The sequence below is a fragment of the Alosa pseudoharengus genome, unplaced genomic scaffold, assembly GCF_046254945.1.
Source record: "Alosa pseudoharengus isolate Yale_2024_CS ecotype anadromous, Long Island Sound unplaced genomic scaffold, YU_APseudo_1.1 YU_APseudo_1.1_scf_12, whole genome shotgun sequence".
NCBI classification, from domain to species: domain Eukaryota; kingdom Metazoa; phylum Chordata; class Actinopteri; order Clupeiformes; family Clupeidae; genus Alosa; species Alosa pseudoharengus.
In genome coordinates this window covers 11,568,245-11,587,230 of record NW_027468587.1, presented here as the reverse complement: position 1 = coordinate 11,587,230, position 18,986 = coordinate 11,568,245, and the positions used below count along the sequence as shown (strand labels likewise).

Below are 18,986 nucleotides of genomic sequence, written 5' to 3'. Positions count from 1 at the left end.
CCCATAGACATTCGACGCCCGGAAGTTGGGTGGATCCGGATGTTTCGGAGGCGGGAATTATTCCGGAGAGGTCTATTGCTCCCCAAATCTGGCGGACCAATCAAATCGGGCTTTACTATGATGGACAGGTGAGCAACAGCGCCTTGTCTATCACGTCATCTGAGCACGCTTAATGTTTGCAACAAAAACGCTGTGGCTAGAAGGAGACAGATGGCTTCTAAGACCCCATATGGAAAACACATATTATTTCAATGACGCACAACCATAATTTGTCATTTGAAGCTAAATTCAAACATTTTCATCCAAGGATTTTTTGGATATAAGATATTTAGTATACCTGAACTAAAATAACTATCTGACTCAAATGTCTGTATTTCATTGACAGTCTCTTTTGTTAGGGTGTAGACCAAGCACTAGTGCCCTCCACACTACTGTGATGAAGGGAAGATGGTGTGTGGACAGAAGTCATGTTATCTGGGCCAGCCGCCACCCCCATCAGGAACAATACCAGGCAGGAGCAGCTGCTAATGGACTGGAGACATCTGGCTGGATTCACAGGGAGAAACTGGAACTTCCCCTAATCACGTTTGTCAACTTAAAGCCTAGACTGGCACAGACAGATTCTCTTTTACCCACACACACACACACACACACACACACACACACACACACACACACTGGATGAGTTCCAAAGTTAGATCCTACTCCCAAACTTCCATCAAAGCTGTGTGCGTGTGTGTATGTTTGTGTGTGTGGCAACGCTTGCCATTAAAAACAAACAGCTTTACTGACAGGTGTAAGGGGCATATGTACACAAGTTCTCAAAGAAAACAATCCTGAATAAAATCAGACGGAAATGTAATTGCCCCTAACAAAATGCTTGTCTAAATATTTGCTCAATAAAATAAAACAAGTTTCATACAAGCATAATGAAAGCCAAGAGTCAACTCAGAGGTGACTGACCACCATTTTCAAATGCACAAAGCACAGAACAAATTGAAAAACTAGGATGTCAAGTGAAGAGTAACGGCTAGATTAGAAAATAATTCAGATAATTCAGAACAGAAAATAATTCACTTCTCTGTCTTCTCTCCCTCAACTCTGATACGTGTGTCTGGCCCTGGAAATCCCCCGAATGAGCATGAAGTTGCCACGGATACGCACGAGTCCCGTGGCGTCACCATCGACTGAGCGGAGGCCAAGGAGCGGACGCTGTGACACGTTGTTCTCCATGGCCCCCGACCCAGCCTCCCCTCGGTCCTCCATAAATCAGCCACGCACTCATATCGGTTGATGAAGACGGAAAACGAAAGACACCATGACAGGATTCAGCACATCGTCGCCAACAATATGATGTGTAGAACTACATGCCTTTCCTTGTGCACTTTGCTTTGCGCTTGGTGACTATTAGTCATAAATGTTATGACGGATACCGATTGTAATTGTATAATATGCTAAATGTAAAACGAATTAGGCAACTGACATTCAGGGGCATTAAAACATTAAGACAGTACGTTTTGTGTGCTCCAAAACATATGGATATTATTAGGCTAGAGACAAACAGTTCGATAACAGATGGTCACTTATTCTGACAATGTTGTGGCATTCTCTGATATAGCCTACTCATTTCCTGAACAATTCAAAAGCAGCATGGTAGGTTTGAGAGGTAGATGTAATTACCACGATTCTTCGTCTGTCTCTGCATCCATCCCTGGAGAAAGAGGAGAGACCGACTTTCCGCAGTCTGCCATGCTGGTAGGATGACAGAAATACCAGTCAATCTCTGAAATGTTACTGATAGCGTAGCAGCCGCCTAACACCAAACTCACGTCACATCTGTCTCTGGTGTTAATTTACAGTAATGGGCTCTTGTTAGAGTATTATTTACCGCTAGGGGTGTTCAAGTCGACTTGACAACTTCACTGTCAGCATAGTGGCAATTAGAAATGCCAGGTCAGGTATTGCAATAGATAATATTAATACCAGCTCGTACAAAGACCTGGTTGTGGACAGGCTACTGTGGTGACTGTAGTTATTAATTTCTGTGTAGTTCATCCATGTAAATGTTTGAGTTGGATAAATTATGAACAATATACGTCTTTCTCTGTTTGGGTGTCATAAAATCACGGGACGAATTGACCTTTAAAGCAGTACCCTCGCTGTTTTGTATCAACATTGCATACAGTCAGGAACTTGTGAATGTCGCACATACATTCATAGTAAGACAAGAAAGTTTGGCTATCGCCCAATCATCGGCCCCCTGCTGGGCTCGTGCACAGGTGTGGGGTGTGATTGGCTGGCCGGCCCCACAGTCGGTGGAGAGTGAGCAGTATTGCGCACGAGCTCAGTCATCAGAAACCTCTGGAGCCGGTGCGCATATGACAACCACCCGTCTAGGAATTAGCCTGCTTTCACGCCTCGAATTTATTGCACCCATATTTTAGACTCTGTGACTCGTATGCTGTAAGAAAATGTAAGGCTGTTTGCGCCAGACGCAATGATAATGCCATGGAAAATTTTTCTTCGACTGCGGGTTCTTCAGTGGAGAGTGGAGAACGGAAAACGGACCGGCAGCGTAGCCTCTCTCCTCAGTGATGTTACAGTGTGATTTATTTGTTGGTTGTTTGTAACGTTTCGCAAGAGTGACTGGGAGTCCGATGAGTACCTGAACCTCCTCCAGATGTCTTCTCTCCTCTGGTCAGGTGCGCGTTTGAGGGACGCACCATAATTTCGCTATTTTGGCTGTTTTGCGCTGGCTCCAGCGCTTTGGGCACGTTTTGGACTATCAGAGACATGGGCGCGGGGGGTCCTACCCTTAACCTGCGGAACTTGGCAGGACTTCTTTTTCTTCTGCAGCTGGTGAGCGCGCTGGACGTCCGAGAGGTAAGCCACATCGTTATTTACGTTCAAAATTGTAAATGAGACGTGACCAAAGGATGATCCCATTATCATTTTAATTAACCAAAGAATTTGTTCTTATCTACGCAGCTTCGTCCACCAGAGTCTACGTCAGGACAGAGCCCTGAGGGCGCACAGTCTCTGCTGGAGTCCTTAGCGCTACCTCCTAACACAGGTGAGAAGCGCTGGAGACTCGGCTGCTATCGCTAAAACGAGCTTCTAAAGCAATAATGGCATTCAACTACCATTAATGGTGAAATAATGATTTGCCATATGACTGTAAGAAAACAAATGCTGCAGTCAACCCAAATGCAAAATGTGTGTGTGTGTGTGTGTGTGTGTGTGTGAGTATGAGTGTGTGTGTGTGTGTGGTTTCTCCGGTTACTGTGTCGTCACTCATAAATCTCTATAAATGCATATTCTGCGCTCTCACAAGCACGTCAGACAGTTCGAGAGACTTGTTGAGGCAGATGTTGGCAGCCTGCAGAGATATAATTACACAGTAGCCCAGTGATACTCATCACTCTGAAATTAGTGATATGTAATGTTTAAGTATTTATATCCAATTTTGTAAAAGCATGATTTATTATAACTCATATTTGCACAGTATTCCTATGTCACATAAACCCAGTAAAAAGCCATCAACACACACAATCACTCATGCTACAGACTTTCCTTTCAGACTCTTGTCTTAGTACATGAGCATGCCTGCCTTGTGATTGGCCCTCTTCCATGTCTGTCATTCAGAGTATGAGCTGGTGGCTCCGTTTGAAGTGGACCACGAGGGGCAGTACATCTCGCATGCCGTGGCGCATCATCAACGGCACCGGCGCTCTCTGGACCTTGGCAAGACAGCCGGTACCCCTGACCTGGTCCACTTCAGGCTCAGTGGGCTGGGCCAAAACTTCCATTTGGAGCTGAGGTGGTCCAACGGGCTCATTGCCCCTGGATTCAAGGTCCAGCGACTGAACCACAATGCAACGGTCAGCCTGCATGAGTACAGCCCACATGACCTCTGCTTTTATCAAGGCACACTCAGGTCAGAGGTCAACTCCTCAGTGGCTCTGTCGACATGTGGGGGAATGGTGAGTCTGGAAACAGCACACATTTATACGTTTGTATGTCTTGATAAGTGTATCCTCAGTATATATACTACATGTGTGTTTTTGTGCAAGTGTGTGGCAATATTGGTGTGCATGTTAAAGGGGAATTCCGGTGATTTTTCACATAGATCTCTGTTTCTCGAGGTCACTGAGTACTGTCGCTACGGAAAAAAAAATGTAAACAATTGGTTTCACCTAGCTAGAGTTGCTGCAGCCAACAGCTAATGCTGCCAGGCAGCTACAGTGCTACACTTTGGGGGCATGTTGGCACTGTTTGTGTATGCTTATGCAGCCTCTGGTATAGTTTAAGGTGTGTGTGTGTGTGTGTGTGTGTGTGTGTGTGTGTGTGGGTATGTGCGCATGCGTGTGTGTATGTGTTTGTTTATCTTCTTTCACATATTCCCCAGGAAATCAGAGCCCGTTCTCCAGACTTTGTGTACATTTGAAGTTTATCATTTCACTGAGAAATGACCAAAATCTCAATAAATGTTTTGGGGCTGGTATGTCCACTCAGCTGTGTTTGCATTCACACTGAAGCATGCAAAAGCATGCAAAGACTTCATGTAAGCAAAGTCCCGCAGGTGCATACAGTACATACTGAGCGGCAGATGGCTCCTCTCTGCACTGTGAAAAGGGTCCATCTGAGTGAGAAAAGACATTGGCAAGTAGCAGTTCTATTCTCCAGATCAGAATCCGAAACAGAATCCAGAACACGCCGCCAAAATACAGCCACGTTCATCTTGTAGCTGGCTGCCGCCACTACAAATTAAAAGCCCTGCCTGATAACGTCATCAGCAGCTGATAACTCACTCCAACTCAAGGGGCTCGGCCAATCGATTGGCACACACCTTCGTCCCATCAGAGGGAAAGATCACTCTTTTGGACACAGCTGTGTCTATACAGAGTTCATGATGGCTGTAAATTATGTTAACGAGGCTAAAAACATGATTTTGTCTCTGTGTGTGCCTTTAGTATTTTGTGGGTATGGTTATTTATTGGGCTGGAGGCGACAGGTTTGGCAGCATAGGGGGCAGTTGCACTGCTCACCACAGATGTCAACCCGTCTTTCAGAATGCAACAGACAGACTGTGAAAGTCAAAGTATCCACATAAATTTAACCATATGGCTAACCGAACCAAAGTTTCCATTCTTGGCTGCACAGTAAAGTTAGTTGGATTGAGATCTCAGAGGAACAGGAATCTTGAAAGGCTGTGTTCTCCCCCTATATACAATATGAAATGCCACTGTGGAGATTACAGTAAGTGCTAATATACCATTCAAGTGTTGTAATTGCTGTTGCTGTGTGATGTGTGTGATGTAAACCTGTGCTATTCTTCTATTGTCCTATTGTTTGTTTGTATAGATCTATGCGGTTGTTGTTGTTATTTGTTTTGGATCTCAGTTGTATTGTGTTTACTCTTTCTGGCATGTGAGATAGCAAGTAACGTATTTACTGCTGTAGTGACAGTGGGAAGCTTTGCCCAGTTGCCTCTGCAGTTAGTGATTATCCTGGACCCCTTCATCACCTGCTGTTCATACATGCAGTGATTAGTAACAGCTCACACCATTCCTGTTATTATATTATGTTCAACAGAGTAAGGTTGAGCTACTAGGAAACCCAGTGTCCTGGACTAGTGCAGAGCCCTAGACGGCGCAGAGTGTGAAATGGAGCATCTTCCGCAGCTCCGTGAGAGTGTCGGCTGTCACTTAGAGGTCCGGCTGGTGGAGTAGCTCTCCACAGTAGACTTGGAGGATGCTTGCCACATAGAGGCCTCAGCAGGATTGCCCCACGCAGATGTACGCCTTCTCTGCCAGAGAAGCGGTCACTCAAGACGTGGTCAAGTATCACTCAAGAAGTGGTGGCGGTGAACCCGAGAGCATCGGCCCCTGAGTGCGAGGGGCGGCTGAGTGCCCTTGGACCGGCATACGTGCAGGGAAGGGGGTGTTCCACGAAAGCGGGATCTCCTGAGCGAAGTCCGGGAAATGTGGGGAGTGGACGGTCGTAATTTGTGGGCCGAGCTCCAAAGAAACAGCCGTCTATCCTGTTTTCGGTTGTCATCGACAGGGGATGTGAAGCAACTCTCTGGCTCGGTCCAACACGATCCCGATCATCTGCCTCTCCGAGCCGGAACAGGTCAGTGAAGGGCTCACTGCTCTTGACACCCGGGGCTCCAAGCCAGCGCTCAAGCAAAGATCAGGGAGGAAGCCCCACTACGAACAGCATCTGCCCCACCACTAGCAGCATCTGCCCCACCACTAGCAGCATCTGCCCCACCACTAGCAGCATCTGCCCCACCACGAGCAGCATCTGCCCCACCACTAGCAGCATCTGCCCCAGCTTCTGCCCCACTACGAACAGCATCTGCCCCACCACGAACAGCGTCTGCCCCACCACGAACGGCGTCTGCCCCACCACGAGCGGCGTCTGCAGTCGAAGAGCGGCACCGCCTCTGCAGAGAGCGCTGAGAGTTGAGGTGGGCATAACACTCAGACATGGATTCGCAGACCGTAGTCCGAAGGTGCAGTGCCCAAGGTTCCAACACTGCATAGTGTTGGCAGTGATTTGGCAAGCAGAGAGCCACCTGGATGTGATCTACTCCAGGCAGGTTAGGCACTGGCCATGCCCTTCCACACCCAGGATGGCTCTGGAACATGGGGCCGGGCATCTATGTTAGACCACCGCCATTGGATAGCCCTTTAAAAGTCTTGAACAAGGCTGTGGTTGGGCCTTGGTAGCTGCTTGAAGAGAAAGCCAGCGGGGCCCAGAGCAGGTGATGAAGGGGTCCTGCTGTAAGCTGGGCAGGTACTCACTCAGTTGGTTGAAGGCTTCATTCTCGAGTGTCGGTTTGAAGGATCTTTAATTGCTGAAGAGGGAAGAGAGGATGACCCTCTCACAACGTCCACTTATATCGGCATTTGCCCAGGAAAGTAATCCTTAAAAAAAGGTTGTTGGAGATTCAAGTTCAGATCAATGACATCATCTGAGGATGACTTCCCAGAGGTTATTTTCATAACCATCCATTTAAATGGCAACACGTTGTCCCTGTAATTGATGCCACTCTGAGAGTGAGAGGGTAAATGATGAGTGTGTGAAAGCGCCGAAGACTCTACTCTGACAGACACATTAGCTGACACTATCTGGCTTGTGTTTTAGGTTAAGCTCATAGAATTGCTCAAAGCGTACATTTAGGGAATGCATATCAGGTGTAAATCCTTCCTGGTATTATCACTAATATGTAATAAAATAGCTTTTGGATCATTATCCCAGCTGTAGTCTGTGAATGTGAGTGTGTATAACCAAAGGTTTCTTTCTCAGGCTCCTAGTGTTAGTCACAGTCAGAGACGAGACATCCCAATGCGTTTACTGCCCACTGTATTCACATTATCCATCATATGTATCCTATTGATAGAACTTTATGGGGCTTGCCATGGAGACGGGGAGAGAGAAAGAGAAAGTGTGTGTGTGTGTGTGTGTGTGTGTGTGTGTGTGTGTGTGTGTGTGTGTGTGTGTGTGTGTGTGTGTGTGTGTCTGTATGTCTGTATGTGTGTGTGTCTGCATGTGTGTATGTCTGTATGTGTGTGTGTGTGTCTGCATTTGTGTATGTCTTTATGTGTGTGTGTGTGTGTGTGTGTGTGTGTCTCTGTGTGTGTGTTTCCGAAGCTCTGAGAATGGGGCCGCAGTCTCAGGTGGATGCCTTTAGAAGTCCCTGGGCAGCTCTCACAGCTGCCCTCTGATTATGTGGCCGGGCCTTCGAGTCTGGATACGCCTGTCCTGTGCACTGAGAGGGTCCAGCTGCTGTGGGCTGCTTCTCTCCCAGGTAGCGCTTGGGCCTGCCTGTTGACGGAGGCTTTATGGCTGCTATTTGCACCTCTCCGGGCTCGCCCATGTAATTTGATGACGTCGGATCTCTTAAAGAGGAGCCGCTCGCAACATTTGCTTTTAATTTAGATAGCCCAGTGACAGGGGGGGGGAGGGAGGGAGAGATACTGTAGAGAGGGTGTAACTGGATAGATGGACTGAGGGAGGTGGAGAAGTGATTTGTGACAGAGAGTCTGTCCAGGTTGAAAATCAGATCAAAAGCACGCTGGCTTGTAGCAGTGAACTCATCTGAAACAATAGAGCGACTTGGCTGTGTGGATGCAGCTTTGCCAGTGCTGAGCTGAGCTGATCAGTCCACAGAATGTGGAACCACTTTGGCAAAAGAAAAACAACAGAGGTGGCTGTCATTATCCATCATATGCATGACCTCATCAAAGGGAGGGATGCCACTAGAATGCAATACCTCATACCTAACCTGATTGCTTAATTAACTGTGAGAATGGCCTTTAATGTAACTCTAAATGGTTGCTCTTTGTTCTTGAGGGCATGTCAAATGTTCTAGTCTTTAGGAAATTTGTTGGTTTGCCCTCTGACGTGTATGAGTGAAAATAGTTTATGATTGAAGTCTGTTACTCATATCATGTTTTACTTTGTCAAACTCAAAAGTGGTCTGTGTGAAAATAATGGATATTAAATTACCAGTGAACCAGTGAAGGTATTTGATGAGGCAGTCACTGTAATTTCCAAATTCCCTTCTCGATATTTCTGATGGTTTTAGACGTATAAAGAAACTATTTTCAACCAAGTGAGATATCTGGGGCACCTTTACCCTCTAGCTGGGAAGTGCTGAAGTAGCAGTTTCAAACTTTCCTCAGCCACAGGATGCAAAACCACACACAAACACACACACACACACACACACACACATCTGACTGAGAACAACACTCAGAGAGATGGAATGGAAGGGGTGATGGGAAGTTAGTGGGGGATTCTGAAGCATCTGTGTTCTGTTCTGACAGACAGCAGTGTCCGGTATTTACTGCTTCTGCTAACACAAATCCAATTAAAACAGTCAGGCAAAGGCACTGTGTAACACAGGGTCAAACATGAGCCCACTTCCACCTCCTCTGTCTTTACGAGATGTAGTCAACCCCAGTGCACGAGTAGTCATTTTACCCATCAACTGCATGCTGTTTTCCCAACTGTGGGGCTATATGTCATGCAGTTAACTAGAGTTAATCACTTTTAAGTGCTTGAAAGAATTAATGACAGTTGTTGTAAAGTTGTTTATAGACTTCCACTGACTTTTAGAGGAAGAGGTTTGCAACAGTGTTTGGTTCGCTCATCTTTTATGTTTAGGCAATTTGTAACATTTGCGTTCACAGAGTCGAACAGTCGAGCCCGACCCAGGCACTCTCTAGTAGAGTAGCACTTGTGCAAGATGATCAAACCTGTGCCAAAGAATATAAAAACAGCACTTAATTCTGGCCTCAGGACCTCATAGTCAATATGTTTTAGTTTGATGATCACTCAGTGCTGTTCACATGATGACACACGCAGCTACAGAACCTGGGTGTGGGCCCTGAGACTGATGAGGAATCGGAGCAGCTGATCCCCTAATATCAACACCAATCACCACCAGTCTGGCCCTCTAGCTAGACACCGTACACACACACACACACACACACATGCACACACACACACGCACACACACACGCACACACACACACACACACATGCACACACACACACACACACATGCACACACACACACACACACGCACACACACACACACACACACACACACACACACACTCTGCGAGAGCCGAAGGCACACACACATGTTGCGCGTGGCCTGTGCCAGTGTTGTGGGTGGTGTGTGACTGTGTCGCTGCTCTAGTTACTCTGCCTCCAGCAGCGCTGTGTCTGTTGCCAGTATAAACGGAGTCGCAGAGACCTCAGTTAGCCTCCACCTCCTCCTCCTGTGTATGTGTGTGTGTGTGTGTGTGTGTGTGTGTGTGTGTGTGTGTGTGTGTGTGTGTGTGTGTGGAGGAGACCGTTACCTCAGTTAGCCTCCTCCTCTTGTGTATGTGTGTGTGTGTGTGTGTGTGTGTGTGTGTGCGCATATGTGTGTTGTGCTTGCCTGTGTGTGTGTGTGCGCATATGTGTGTTGTGCTTGCCTGTGTGTGTGTGTGTGTGCGCGCATATGTGTGTTGTGCTTGCCTGTGTGTGTGTGTGTGTGTGTGTGTGTGTGTGTGTGTGTGTGCGCATATGTGTGTTGTGCTTGCCTGTGTGTGTGTGTGTGTGTGTGTGCGCGCATATGTGTGTTGTGCTTGCCTGTGTGTGTGTGGAGGAGACGGTCTCCTCAGTTAGCCTCCTCCACACGCACTGCCATCCCTCTAGTGAGTCACAGCCCAGCGGCTCTACTCTCACACACACACACACACACACACACACATACACACACACATACACACACACACACACACACGCACACACACACACACACGCACACACACACACACACACACACACACACGCACACACACACATGCACACACACACACACGCACGCACACACACACACGCACCCACACACGCACACACACGCGCACACACGCACACACAAATTCTTACAGTCACACACATTTAATAAAGAAGACCAGTTGGTCAGATGCAACTTTGCTGCAAGCACAAGGCATGTTGGACACAGAGTAAGGGAGACCTGGAGCGGTGATCTGGAGCTGATCAGGAGCGGTGATCTGGAGCGGTGATCTGGAGCGGTGATCTGGAGCTGATCAGGAGGGCCTGTTTCAAATGGGTTCTGCTCTGTCAGAGTGGCCCACATGAGAATGACCATCAAACCCATGACCCTCATGTTGTGAACACCACCATACTATGTTTTCTTACAGGCAGGAGGCTACATGGTTGCATTATCGGAGTGTGTGTGTGTGTGTGTGTATGGGGGGGGGGGGGTTCTGTGTAGGTCAGTGTGTGTGTGTGTGTTTGTGAGTGAGAGAAAGAGAGAGAGTACTGAATGTGTGTGTAATGTGTACGTGTATGTGACTGTGTGTGTGTGTGTATGTTTGCGAGTGAGAGTGAGAGAGAGTACTGAATGTGTGTGTGTAATGTGTATGTGTGTGTGTGTGTGTGTGTGTGTGTGTGTGTGTGTGTGTGTGTGTATGTTTGTGTATGAGTGAGAGAGAGAGAGAATACTGAAAGTGTGTTTGTGTGTGGTGTTATACTGGACCCTGCTCCATCTGTTATTAAGAATGAGCTGCTTCTCCTCATCAGTGTAGCAACTGTTGCATAATTTGCAGGGTCATAGGCTGCAGATCTTGTAGGCTACCTTCCGACACAGTGAGTGACACATGTTGATGTTCGTTAATTAGTTTAGGACACACTCCGCGATAGCCGACTTGACTCTACTTTCGTTTTGACATGTCCTAGGTAGGCTATCACGTGGCGGTCCGTTGATGCAAAGATAATTGTCTCGTCGGCTAGGCCTATTTGTAGCCTACTTAATAAATGAAACGAAACTTGAAGAAAAAAATACTGAGGACATGACCTCGGTGTCCTCTATGGTAGCTACGGCCATGTATGTGTGTGTGTGTGTGTGTATGTGTGTGTGTGTATGTGTATGTGTGTGTGTATGTGGGTGTATGTGTGTGTGTGTGTGTATGTGTGTGTGTGTGTATGTGTATGTGTGTGTGTGTGTGTGTGTGTGTGTGTGTGTGTGTGTGTGTGTGTGTGTGTGTGTGTGTGTGTATGTGTGTGTGTGTGTGTATGTGTGTGTGTGTGTGTGTGTGTGTGTGTGTGTGTGTGTGTGTGTGTGTGTGTGTGCATTGCTGACTCCTGTCTCTGTCTCTCCTCTCCAGTCAGGCCTCATTCGCACTCAGGAGGTCGACTACCTGCTCAGGCCAGTGCCTCCCCACCTGGCGGAGAGAGCCAACTACAGCGGCCCGCCAGACCACCAGCCCCACGTCCTCTACAAACGCTCCGCCGACCACCCGCACAGGAACCGCCGTCACCAAGACCACAGGCTCCACCCAGATCACCCTGATGACACACGTGGTCAGGGCCAGAAGCAGCACTTCTGTGGGAGGCGGAAGAAATGTATGTAAGGGCCTTCTACTGTCCCATGCTGACCCATGTGCTACCTGTCCAATGAAGGCCCTATGAGGAGGCTAGCTCCCTAAATGGAGGCTATTTATGTGCTGTTTGTATAATGTGACCTTCAGTGTTCTATGTTTGGGGGAATGTTTAAATGTTGCAAGTGATGGATATAGTCTTTATTGTCCACTAGGGAAATTTGTTGCCACAATCTGTAGAGAGCCTCGCATACATACTGTATGCATAACACAGGCACATTGAAAACTTCACCCACACAAGCAAGCACCCTACTGTGCACACCGTGCAAACACCACATATTCACGCATACGAGATCAGCAAGGATGATAAATCTACTCGAGAACACAGATACTTTTGACCTCCACCCTTACATGAGATTATTTAGAGATTAGGTTGAGGTGTGTTATGTTTTCCTGTGTGTGTGTGTGTGTGTGTGAGAGAGAGAGAGAGAGGAGTTCACTGAAGAATGCGTTCCTCTGTAATTACATCCCAGGCTCTGAAGCCGATTGCTGGAGTCCCCACATGACCTCACCGCTGAAACCAGATACCTTAATGAAATGAGCTGCACTCAACAAATGTCAATCATGCAAAGAACTGAACTGTGTGTGTGTGTGTGTGTGTGTGTGTGTGTGTGTGTGTGTGTGTGTGTGTGTGTTAGTGTGATTCAGTTAGTGCTGAGTTGTGCAGGATCTCTCGTCGTGTGTTTTCATTCCAGAGTTATGATATAATATCACACCTGTCCCACATCTTCCTTAATCTAAACACACACACACACACACACACACACACACACACACACACACACACACACACAGACACACACACACACACACACACACACACACACACACACACACACACACACCCGCTCACTCACTCACTCACTCACTCATTCAAACACACACACATACACACACACACACAAATTACAAACGCCTGCCTCTTGCCCACACCCCCACCCCCCCACCTGGCTAATGTACCTGTCATTTATTTCACTATCTCTACATGAACACGCACACACACGGGTGTACAGTCTCTCTCACTAAAACATACACACACACACACCACAAACACACGCACACACACACACACACACACACACACACACACACACACACACACACTCACACAGTCATACCAGCTATTGGTATATGAAATCCTTGTTCATAATTGTATTATTATGTGTTAACAAACATGCCCTGTTCTCCACAGATATGCCCAAGCCCCCACCGGATGACATCCCCATCCTTCCTGATGAGTACCCACTCTTGCCCAGGAGCAAGCGGGCTGCGGCGCTCCATGGCACCCCTAGTGGCCAGAAGCTGAATGTTGAGACCCTGGTGGTGGTGGATAGAAAAATGATGGAGAATCATGGCCATGAGAATGTCACCACCTACGTCTTGACCGTGCTCAACATGGTGAGCTTGCCTTCTGCCTCCGCTATGTGATTCAGCGGAGTTTTTTTTTATTATTATTTTTTAAAACTTTTTAAAATGACTTACAAATATCAACAGAACAACTGTTTTGACATGGTTTGTCATCCACTCACTTTAACATGCAAACCAGCTAGCGTCCACCCAGTGCTCTTGTAATATTGCATTGTGGCGTAATGTCCCACACATGGGCATAATGTGGGCATAATGTCCCACACGTGGCATTGTAAAATGCAGTGCTGAGTGGCTGCATTCAAGACGAATCAAAGCCTACAGAGAACAAAGAACTCCACATAGCCATGACTTTAAGTCCCAGTCTTCTCTCTGAGGGTCTGTAACTTCTGTTCCTGCTGCATGTAAAGCTTTGAGTCATTTTCTGTCTGGTGAAGTTGAATTATTGGGGCATAGATTGATTTGAAATCAGTCATTTTCAGTCTAGTAAAGTTGAATTATTGGGGCATAGATTGATTTGAAATGAGTTGAATTATTGGGGCATCGATTGATTTGAAATCAGTGGAATTATTGGGGCATAGATTGATTTGAAATCTGTCATTTTCTTTCTGGTGAAGTTGAATTATTGGGGCATAGATTGATTTGAAATCAGTGGAATTATTGGGGCATAGATTGATTTGAAATCAGTAATTTTTTGTCTGGTGAAGTTGAATTATTGGGGCATAGATTGATTAGAAATCAGTGCCTATTAGAAGACAGAAGGCCTGTTTCCAGAGGGACACTACGGTGTCTTATCTTTAAACAGCAGGAACACTATTCAAACCAGAGCTAGATTTTCTGACTCATTTATTCCCATTATCACATGGGTAGCTGACACTGACACACACACACACACACACACACACACCCACACACACACACACACACACACACACACACACACACACACACACACACACACACACACACACAAAGAGGACAATCTTTTCCAGACTTCTCATGTGGGTATGAAATGTCAAAATGGCAGTAATTGCCCTTTGCCACTAACAAAGGGGTATGCTTTATCTCTGGGCCTGCTAGCCTATTAGGAGTCTTTTGGGCTTAAAGTGCCATGCTACATTTCCATTTGCTCCACAACGTCCGTAGTTTCATCAGCTTAACCTCCCTGATTCCCTTTGACCAAAAATTCCACAATTCCTCAATGTTCCATCATTCCATTTGCTTACAGTAAGTTCCACCATTCCTTTTGCCTTCATGTAAAGGCTTCCATTCGCTTAGAACTTCCACATTTGCCTTTAAGTTCCACAAACTACTTTTTTCCAGACCTGTTTCTAATCACCCAAGGGCCTGAAAACAGTCTTGACCTGACAGCCCTGCTCAATGCCTCGTGCCTTGTGTGACAGATAGCGAATGCTTTGGACCTCTCCTGGTTCTCATGTTCCGTTGGGGTGAAATCATTCCCCTGAGCCTTTGAGTGGACGAGTGTTAGTGTCTCAGTGCTGTGCTGCTGGGCTACTAATCACTAGCTAAGCCCCACTCATCTTTGGCCTTCACTAAACTCACTCTGGGTTATGTGATACTGCGCTGGACTACAGGCCCACACCCTTATGCCGGATGTAGTCTTCGTGTAATGTCTGAGCACACACACACACACACACACACACACACACACACACACACACACACTCACACACTCTCTCTCTCTCTCACACACACACACACACACACACACACACACACACACACACACACACACACACACACACACACACACACACCAAAACACACACCAAACCTAAAGTCAGTTATCAGCAGTTTGACTCATGGAGGGCAAAGTGGGAGGAGACGGAATAGAAGGGGCCTCAGGCACTCTGCAGGTTTTTGTTGACGCATTTCACTCACAGCTAGACATGAAGAGGTGATGCATCACATCTTTAACAGAGTAGACAAGAGGAGAGAACAGTGTAAGATTACATGTTTTGAACACACCACTTCACCTCACATACAGTACACACACACACACACACACACACACACACACACATACTAACAGATTCATCAATACACACCACAAAATGACACTTCAGAAATGGGTTTCCATTGTTACATCAATGATTAATAAGGGCCGTCTTTCTCTTTGCAGGTGTCCACTCTGTTCAAGGATGGTACCATTGGTGGCGACATCAACATTGTCATTGTGGGACTCATTCTACTGGAAGAGGACCAGGTGAGGATATTCTGTAATGGCCAGTGTAGATAGTATCAATGTGGGAGGAACACTTAGACCAGTGAGCTCTTTGTGGAAGTGCCTGAATGTGTCTGTCAGTCTGCTGTAACTTTAGCCTGTTAGCATAGATACATGTGTTACAGATCCCATTCATCTTGAGGTCAAAGTCAACTTGAGGTCAAGTAACTCCTCAGACAAGTCTGGTGATCTTTGACACACAAATCACAGCACAAACACATATTTGACTTGCACGAGATCTTGACATCATAGTTTTATCAAGTTCATCATTGATTTGTACTGTTAGCAGAGCATCAGAGCCAACTGAACAACAGGAAACCCATACACAAGAATCAGGCCATTTATCGCTCCTATCTCAGCTGCTGCGTAGAAAACTATTCCAAAGCAATCCAACAGTACTGCTGTAACCATTTATATGGCGATAAATCTGGTTTGCCAAACAAGGAGGGAGCTTGATTAGACTTGAGCTTGAACCAAATAAACACCCAACATCAACAAAATGAGATTTTCATGTTATCTGATCAGTCATGACTATTCACGTGGCACTTTTCTAGCTGCACTCCTTTATGCATTTCTTGTCTTTTCTCTCCTTCTCTCTCTCTCCCTCCCAATCCCTCTCGCTCTCAATCTCTGTTTCTGTCCTTCACTTATTTCTGTTCTACACTTCTTTCTGTTATGTTCTCTCTTTCCTCCTTTTGCATTCCCTTACCATCTTCTCTTTTTCTTCTCTCTCTCTCTTTCTCTCTCTCCTTCAGGATGGTCTGTCTATCAGTCACCATGCTGACCACACGCTGAATAGTTTCTGCCAGTGGCAGGCTGGCCTGTCCGGGCCAGATGGGCAACGCCATGATCACGCCATCCTGCTCACCGGGCTGGACATCTGTTCCTGGAAGAACGAGCCCTGCGACACTTTGGGTGCGGTTTCTAAAACGGGCACATCCTGGGCTATGCACTTTTGGGTCCGCTATCTAAAACAGCCACAACCTGGGCAATGCACATACCGGTATCTGAACCAACCCTTTGAGGATGACTGCTAGTCTTGACAGCCTTGGCTTACTAAAGGCAACACATGCTGTATTGACACCTGCAAGAATTTAGTTCACTGTCATTTGCATATTGTACTAGGAGGAGGAGCATTGTTTAAAGGTGCTCTAAGCGATGTCACACAGTTTTTAGATTGAAACCTTTTTTGTCACTTACAGCAAGCATCACTTCACCATCTGCTAGCTGACTGTGTCATGAATACACTGTAAAAAAAATGCAATCTCTGTGGACAGCCCAGGCTCCAAAAACGGCAACAAAAACAACCTGGGCCAACCTGGCCCATAAAAACATAACAAACTGTTCCAGCAAATCTCCGACGATATGCGCATTTAGGAGAGTCTCAATTGCACGGGAGGGAGGGGGAGGGAGTAGCGAGCTAGCTCTCTGTTTTATCATCAACATCAACAAAATGACGTTACCCAGCATCCCTTTAAGCTTTATAGAGTAGATGTGTTTAGTGGTTGCCATCACAGAGAGGATTGGGTAGAGCTACATCTTGTCTTAAATTCAGTCCTGAATTTATGTTAGCTCGCTTATATGGATGTTTTCATTCACTAAAGGAAGGTACAGGTATTTCTTGAGTTTAGTGAATGGTATTAGTCAATCACAGTTTAATGAATGGTATTAATCAGTCACAAGCGTTGTTGAATGAAGTCAGCCGATGACAACATTAAAAGGAATCAAAGCGTTGCCATCATGAAATAATACATATAATAATAAGATGTCAACAAGCAAGATAATGGCATAATTATTCTCCGCTTATAAAGATACTGAAACTATTCATCAACACACTCGGAAAGTGGATGATGCAGTAAAGCAAAAGTAACACATTAAATGTACCTAAAGTAGAAGTTGCTTTTGGGACGGTTAAAAGGAGCAGAACTGGTGCTCTGAATACTGGTTCTATTGTTTCTGAAAGTTTCATGTATTTGATGCATTTAACCACAATCTGGATGTCACCTGCTTTTAAAAGGCACAATTTTTTCACAGCAAATCAGACGTGCACTGTTATGCAATGCCAGGTTCTGAGGGTACAAATAAAGCATGAAACAGCCACTATTCTCTCTAAGTACCTCAGCTACTCGGTTCCAGGCAGGAAGAGCTGCCCATCACCCCCAAGCAGAGATGGGCCTTGATGTTGGGTGCTATAGAAGTACTATGTTCTGTTCCCTTCATCAATCCAGGCCAAATATCACACAGGCCCATACACTTCAGTGTTCTCTCATGCTGAAGTGTTTTATTGCCAATGACTTCATTCCATGAATACCAGTCATGGAACTATGCACCATTAAACTTTCGCCCTAAAGAGCCTGAATGGCCCTCTCTCTCGTGAGGAGTGGTGGGTTTGGCTGCAGCCCAGATTGAGGGCTTGTCTGGGTGTCTTTTGTGTTGCTCTTGAGAACGGGGTCTTTGACTTAGAAACCTCCCATATAGCCGAGTTTCCCACAGTTGTCTCTCCTAAGTTTAGGGACAGCAGGGGACTGTTGACTACAAGCCTGGTGTTCTCTGTCTGTAGGCAGCGTTTGGATCGGTGTGCTGGGCTTGCTGAATGTTTTTTTTTACTGTTAAGAGTTGATGATTAGCATTGCTAATTGGTTTGTATGGTTGATAGGACATAATGAAGTGCTAATTAAAACTTTGGATGTCCAGAGTGTCTGCAAACCTTCTGTCGAAAAACATGCATTCTAATTAGAGTTGATGTCTGAAATACCTCTGAGGATGAGGTCTATACATTATGCCTTGCGTTTGACTCTAAATAACTAGCAAGTTGAATAGATTGTGTTTAGCTTGAATAGTTCTAGCATGTTTAATAAGTTGTGTTCTGTGTTCTATATTCTATGTTCTATGCTCAGGTTTTGCTCCTATCAGTGGCATGTGCAGTAAGTACCGCAGCTGCACGATCAATGAGGACACAGGGCTGGGCCTTGCTTTCACCATTGCTCATGAGTCTGGACACAAGTAAGCTACCAGACTTCACTTCTGTGCTATACCTATATTGGGCTATAACTAAGACATGTTGTAATATTATTTACAACTATTGTGTACATATACAAAACAATGTGTGTGTGTATGTGTGTGTGTGTGTGTGTGTGTGTGTGTGTGTGTGTGTGTGTGTGTGTGTGTGTGTGTGTGTGTGTGTGTGTGTGTGTGTGTGTGTGTGTGTGTGTGTGTCCACAGCTTTGGCATGGTGCATGATGGAGAGGGCAATGTGTGTAAGAAGTCTGTGGGCAACATCATGTCTCCCACGCTGGCTGGCCACAACGGTGTGTTCTCCTGGTCCGCCTGCAGCCGCCAGTATCTCAGCCGTTTCCTCAGGTGAGCCCTGAAGTCTCTCTTCATAGCACACCACATTACTGAA

The 18,986-nt window shown here is 46.2% G+C and overlaps 1 protein-coding gene across 1 annotated transcript in view; it reads left to right on the top strand.

The window, feature by feature from the left end:
• The first annotated feature begins 2,793 nt into the window (after positions 1-2,793).
• The window catches only part of adamts16 (ADAM metallopeptidase with thrombospondin type 1 motif, 16), a 52,868-nt gene continuing 36,675 nt past the window's right edge, over positions 2,794-18,986 (top strand). The window contains exons 1-9 of the mRNA XM_076279647.1: positions 2,794-2,883; positions 2,989-3,073; positions 3,646-3,983; positions 11,701-11,938; positions 13,166-13,371; positions 15,482-15,565; positions 16,339-16,498; positions 18,481-18,586; positions 18,806-18,943. Of these exons, the coding sequence (XP_076135762.1) occupies positions 2,794-2,883; positions 2,989-3,073; positions 3,646-3,983; positions 11,701-11,938; positions 13,166-13,371; positions 15,482-15,565; positions 16,339-16,498; positions 18,481-18,586; positions 18,806-18,943 (1,445 nt within the window). The remainder of the gene's footprint in view (positions 2,884-2,988; positions 3,074-3,645; positions 3,984-11,700; positions 11,939-13,165; positions 13,372-15,481; positions 15,566-16,338; positions 16,499-18,480; positions 18,587-18,805; positions 18,944-18,986) is intronic.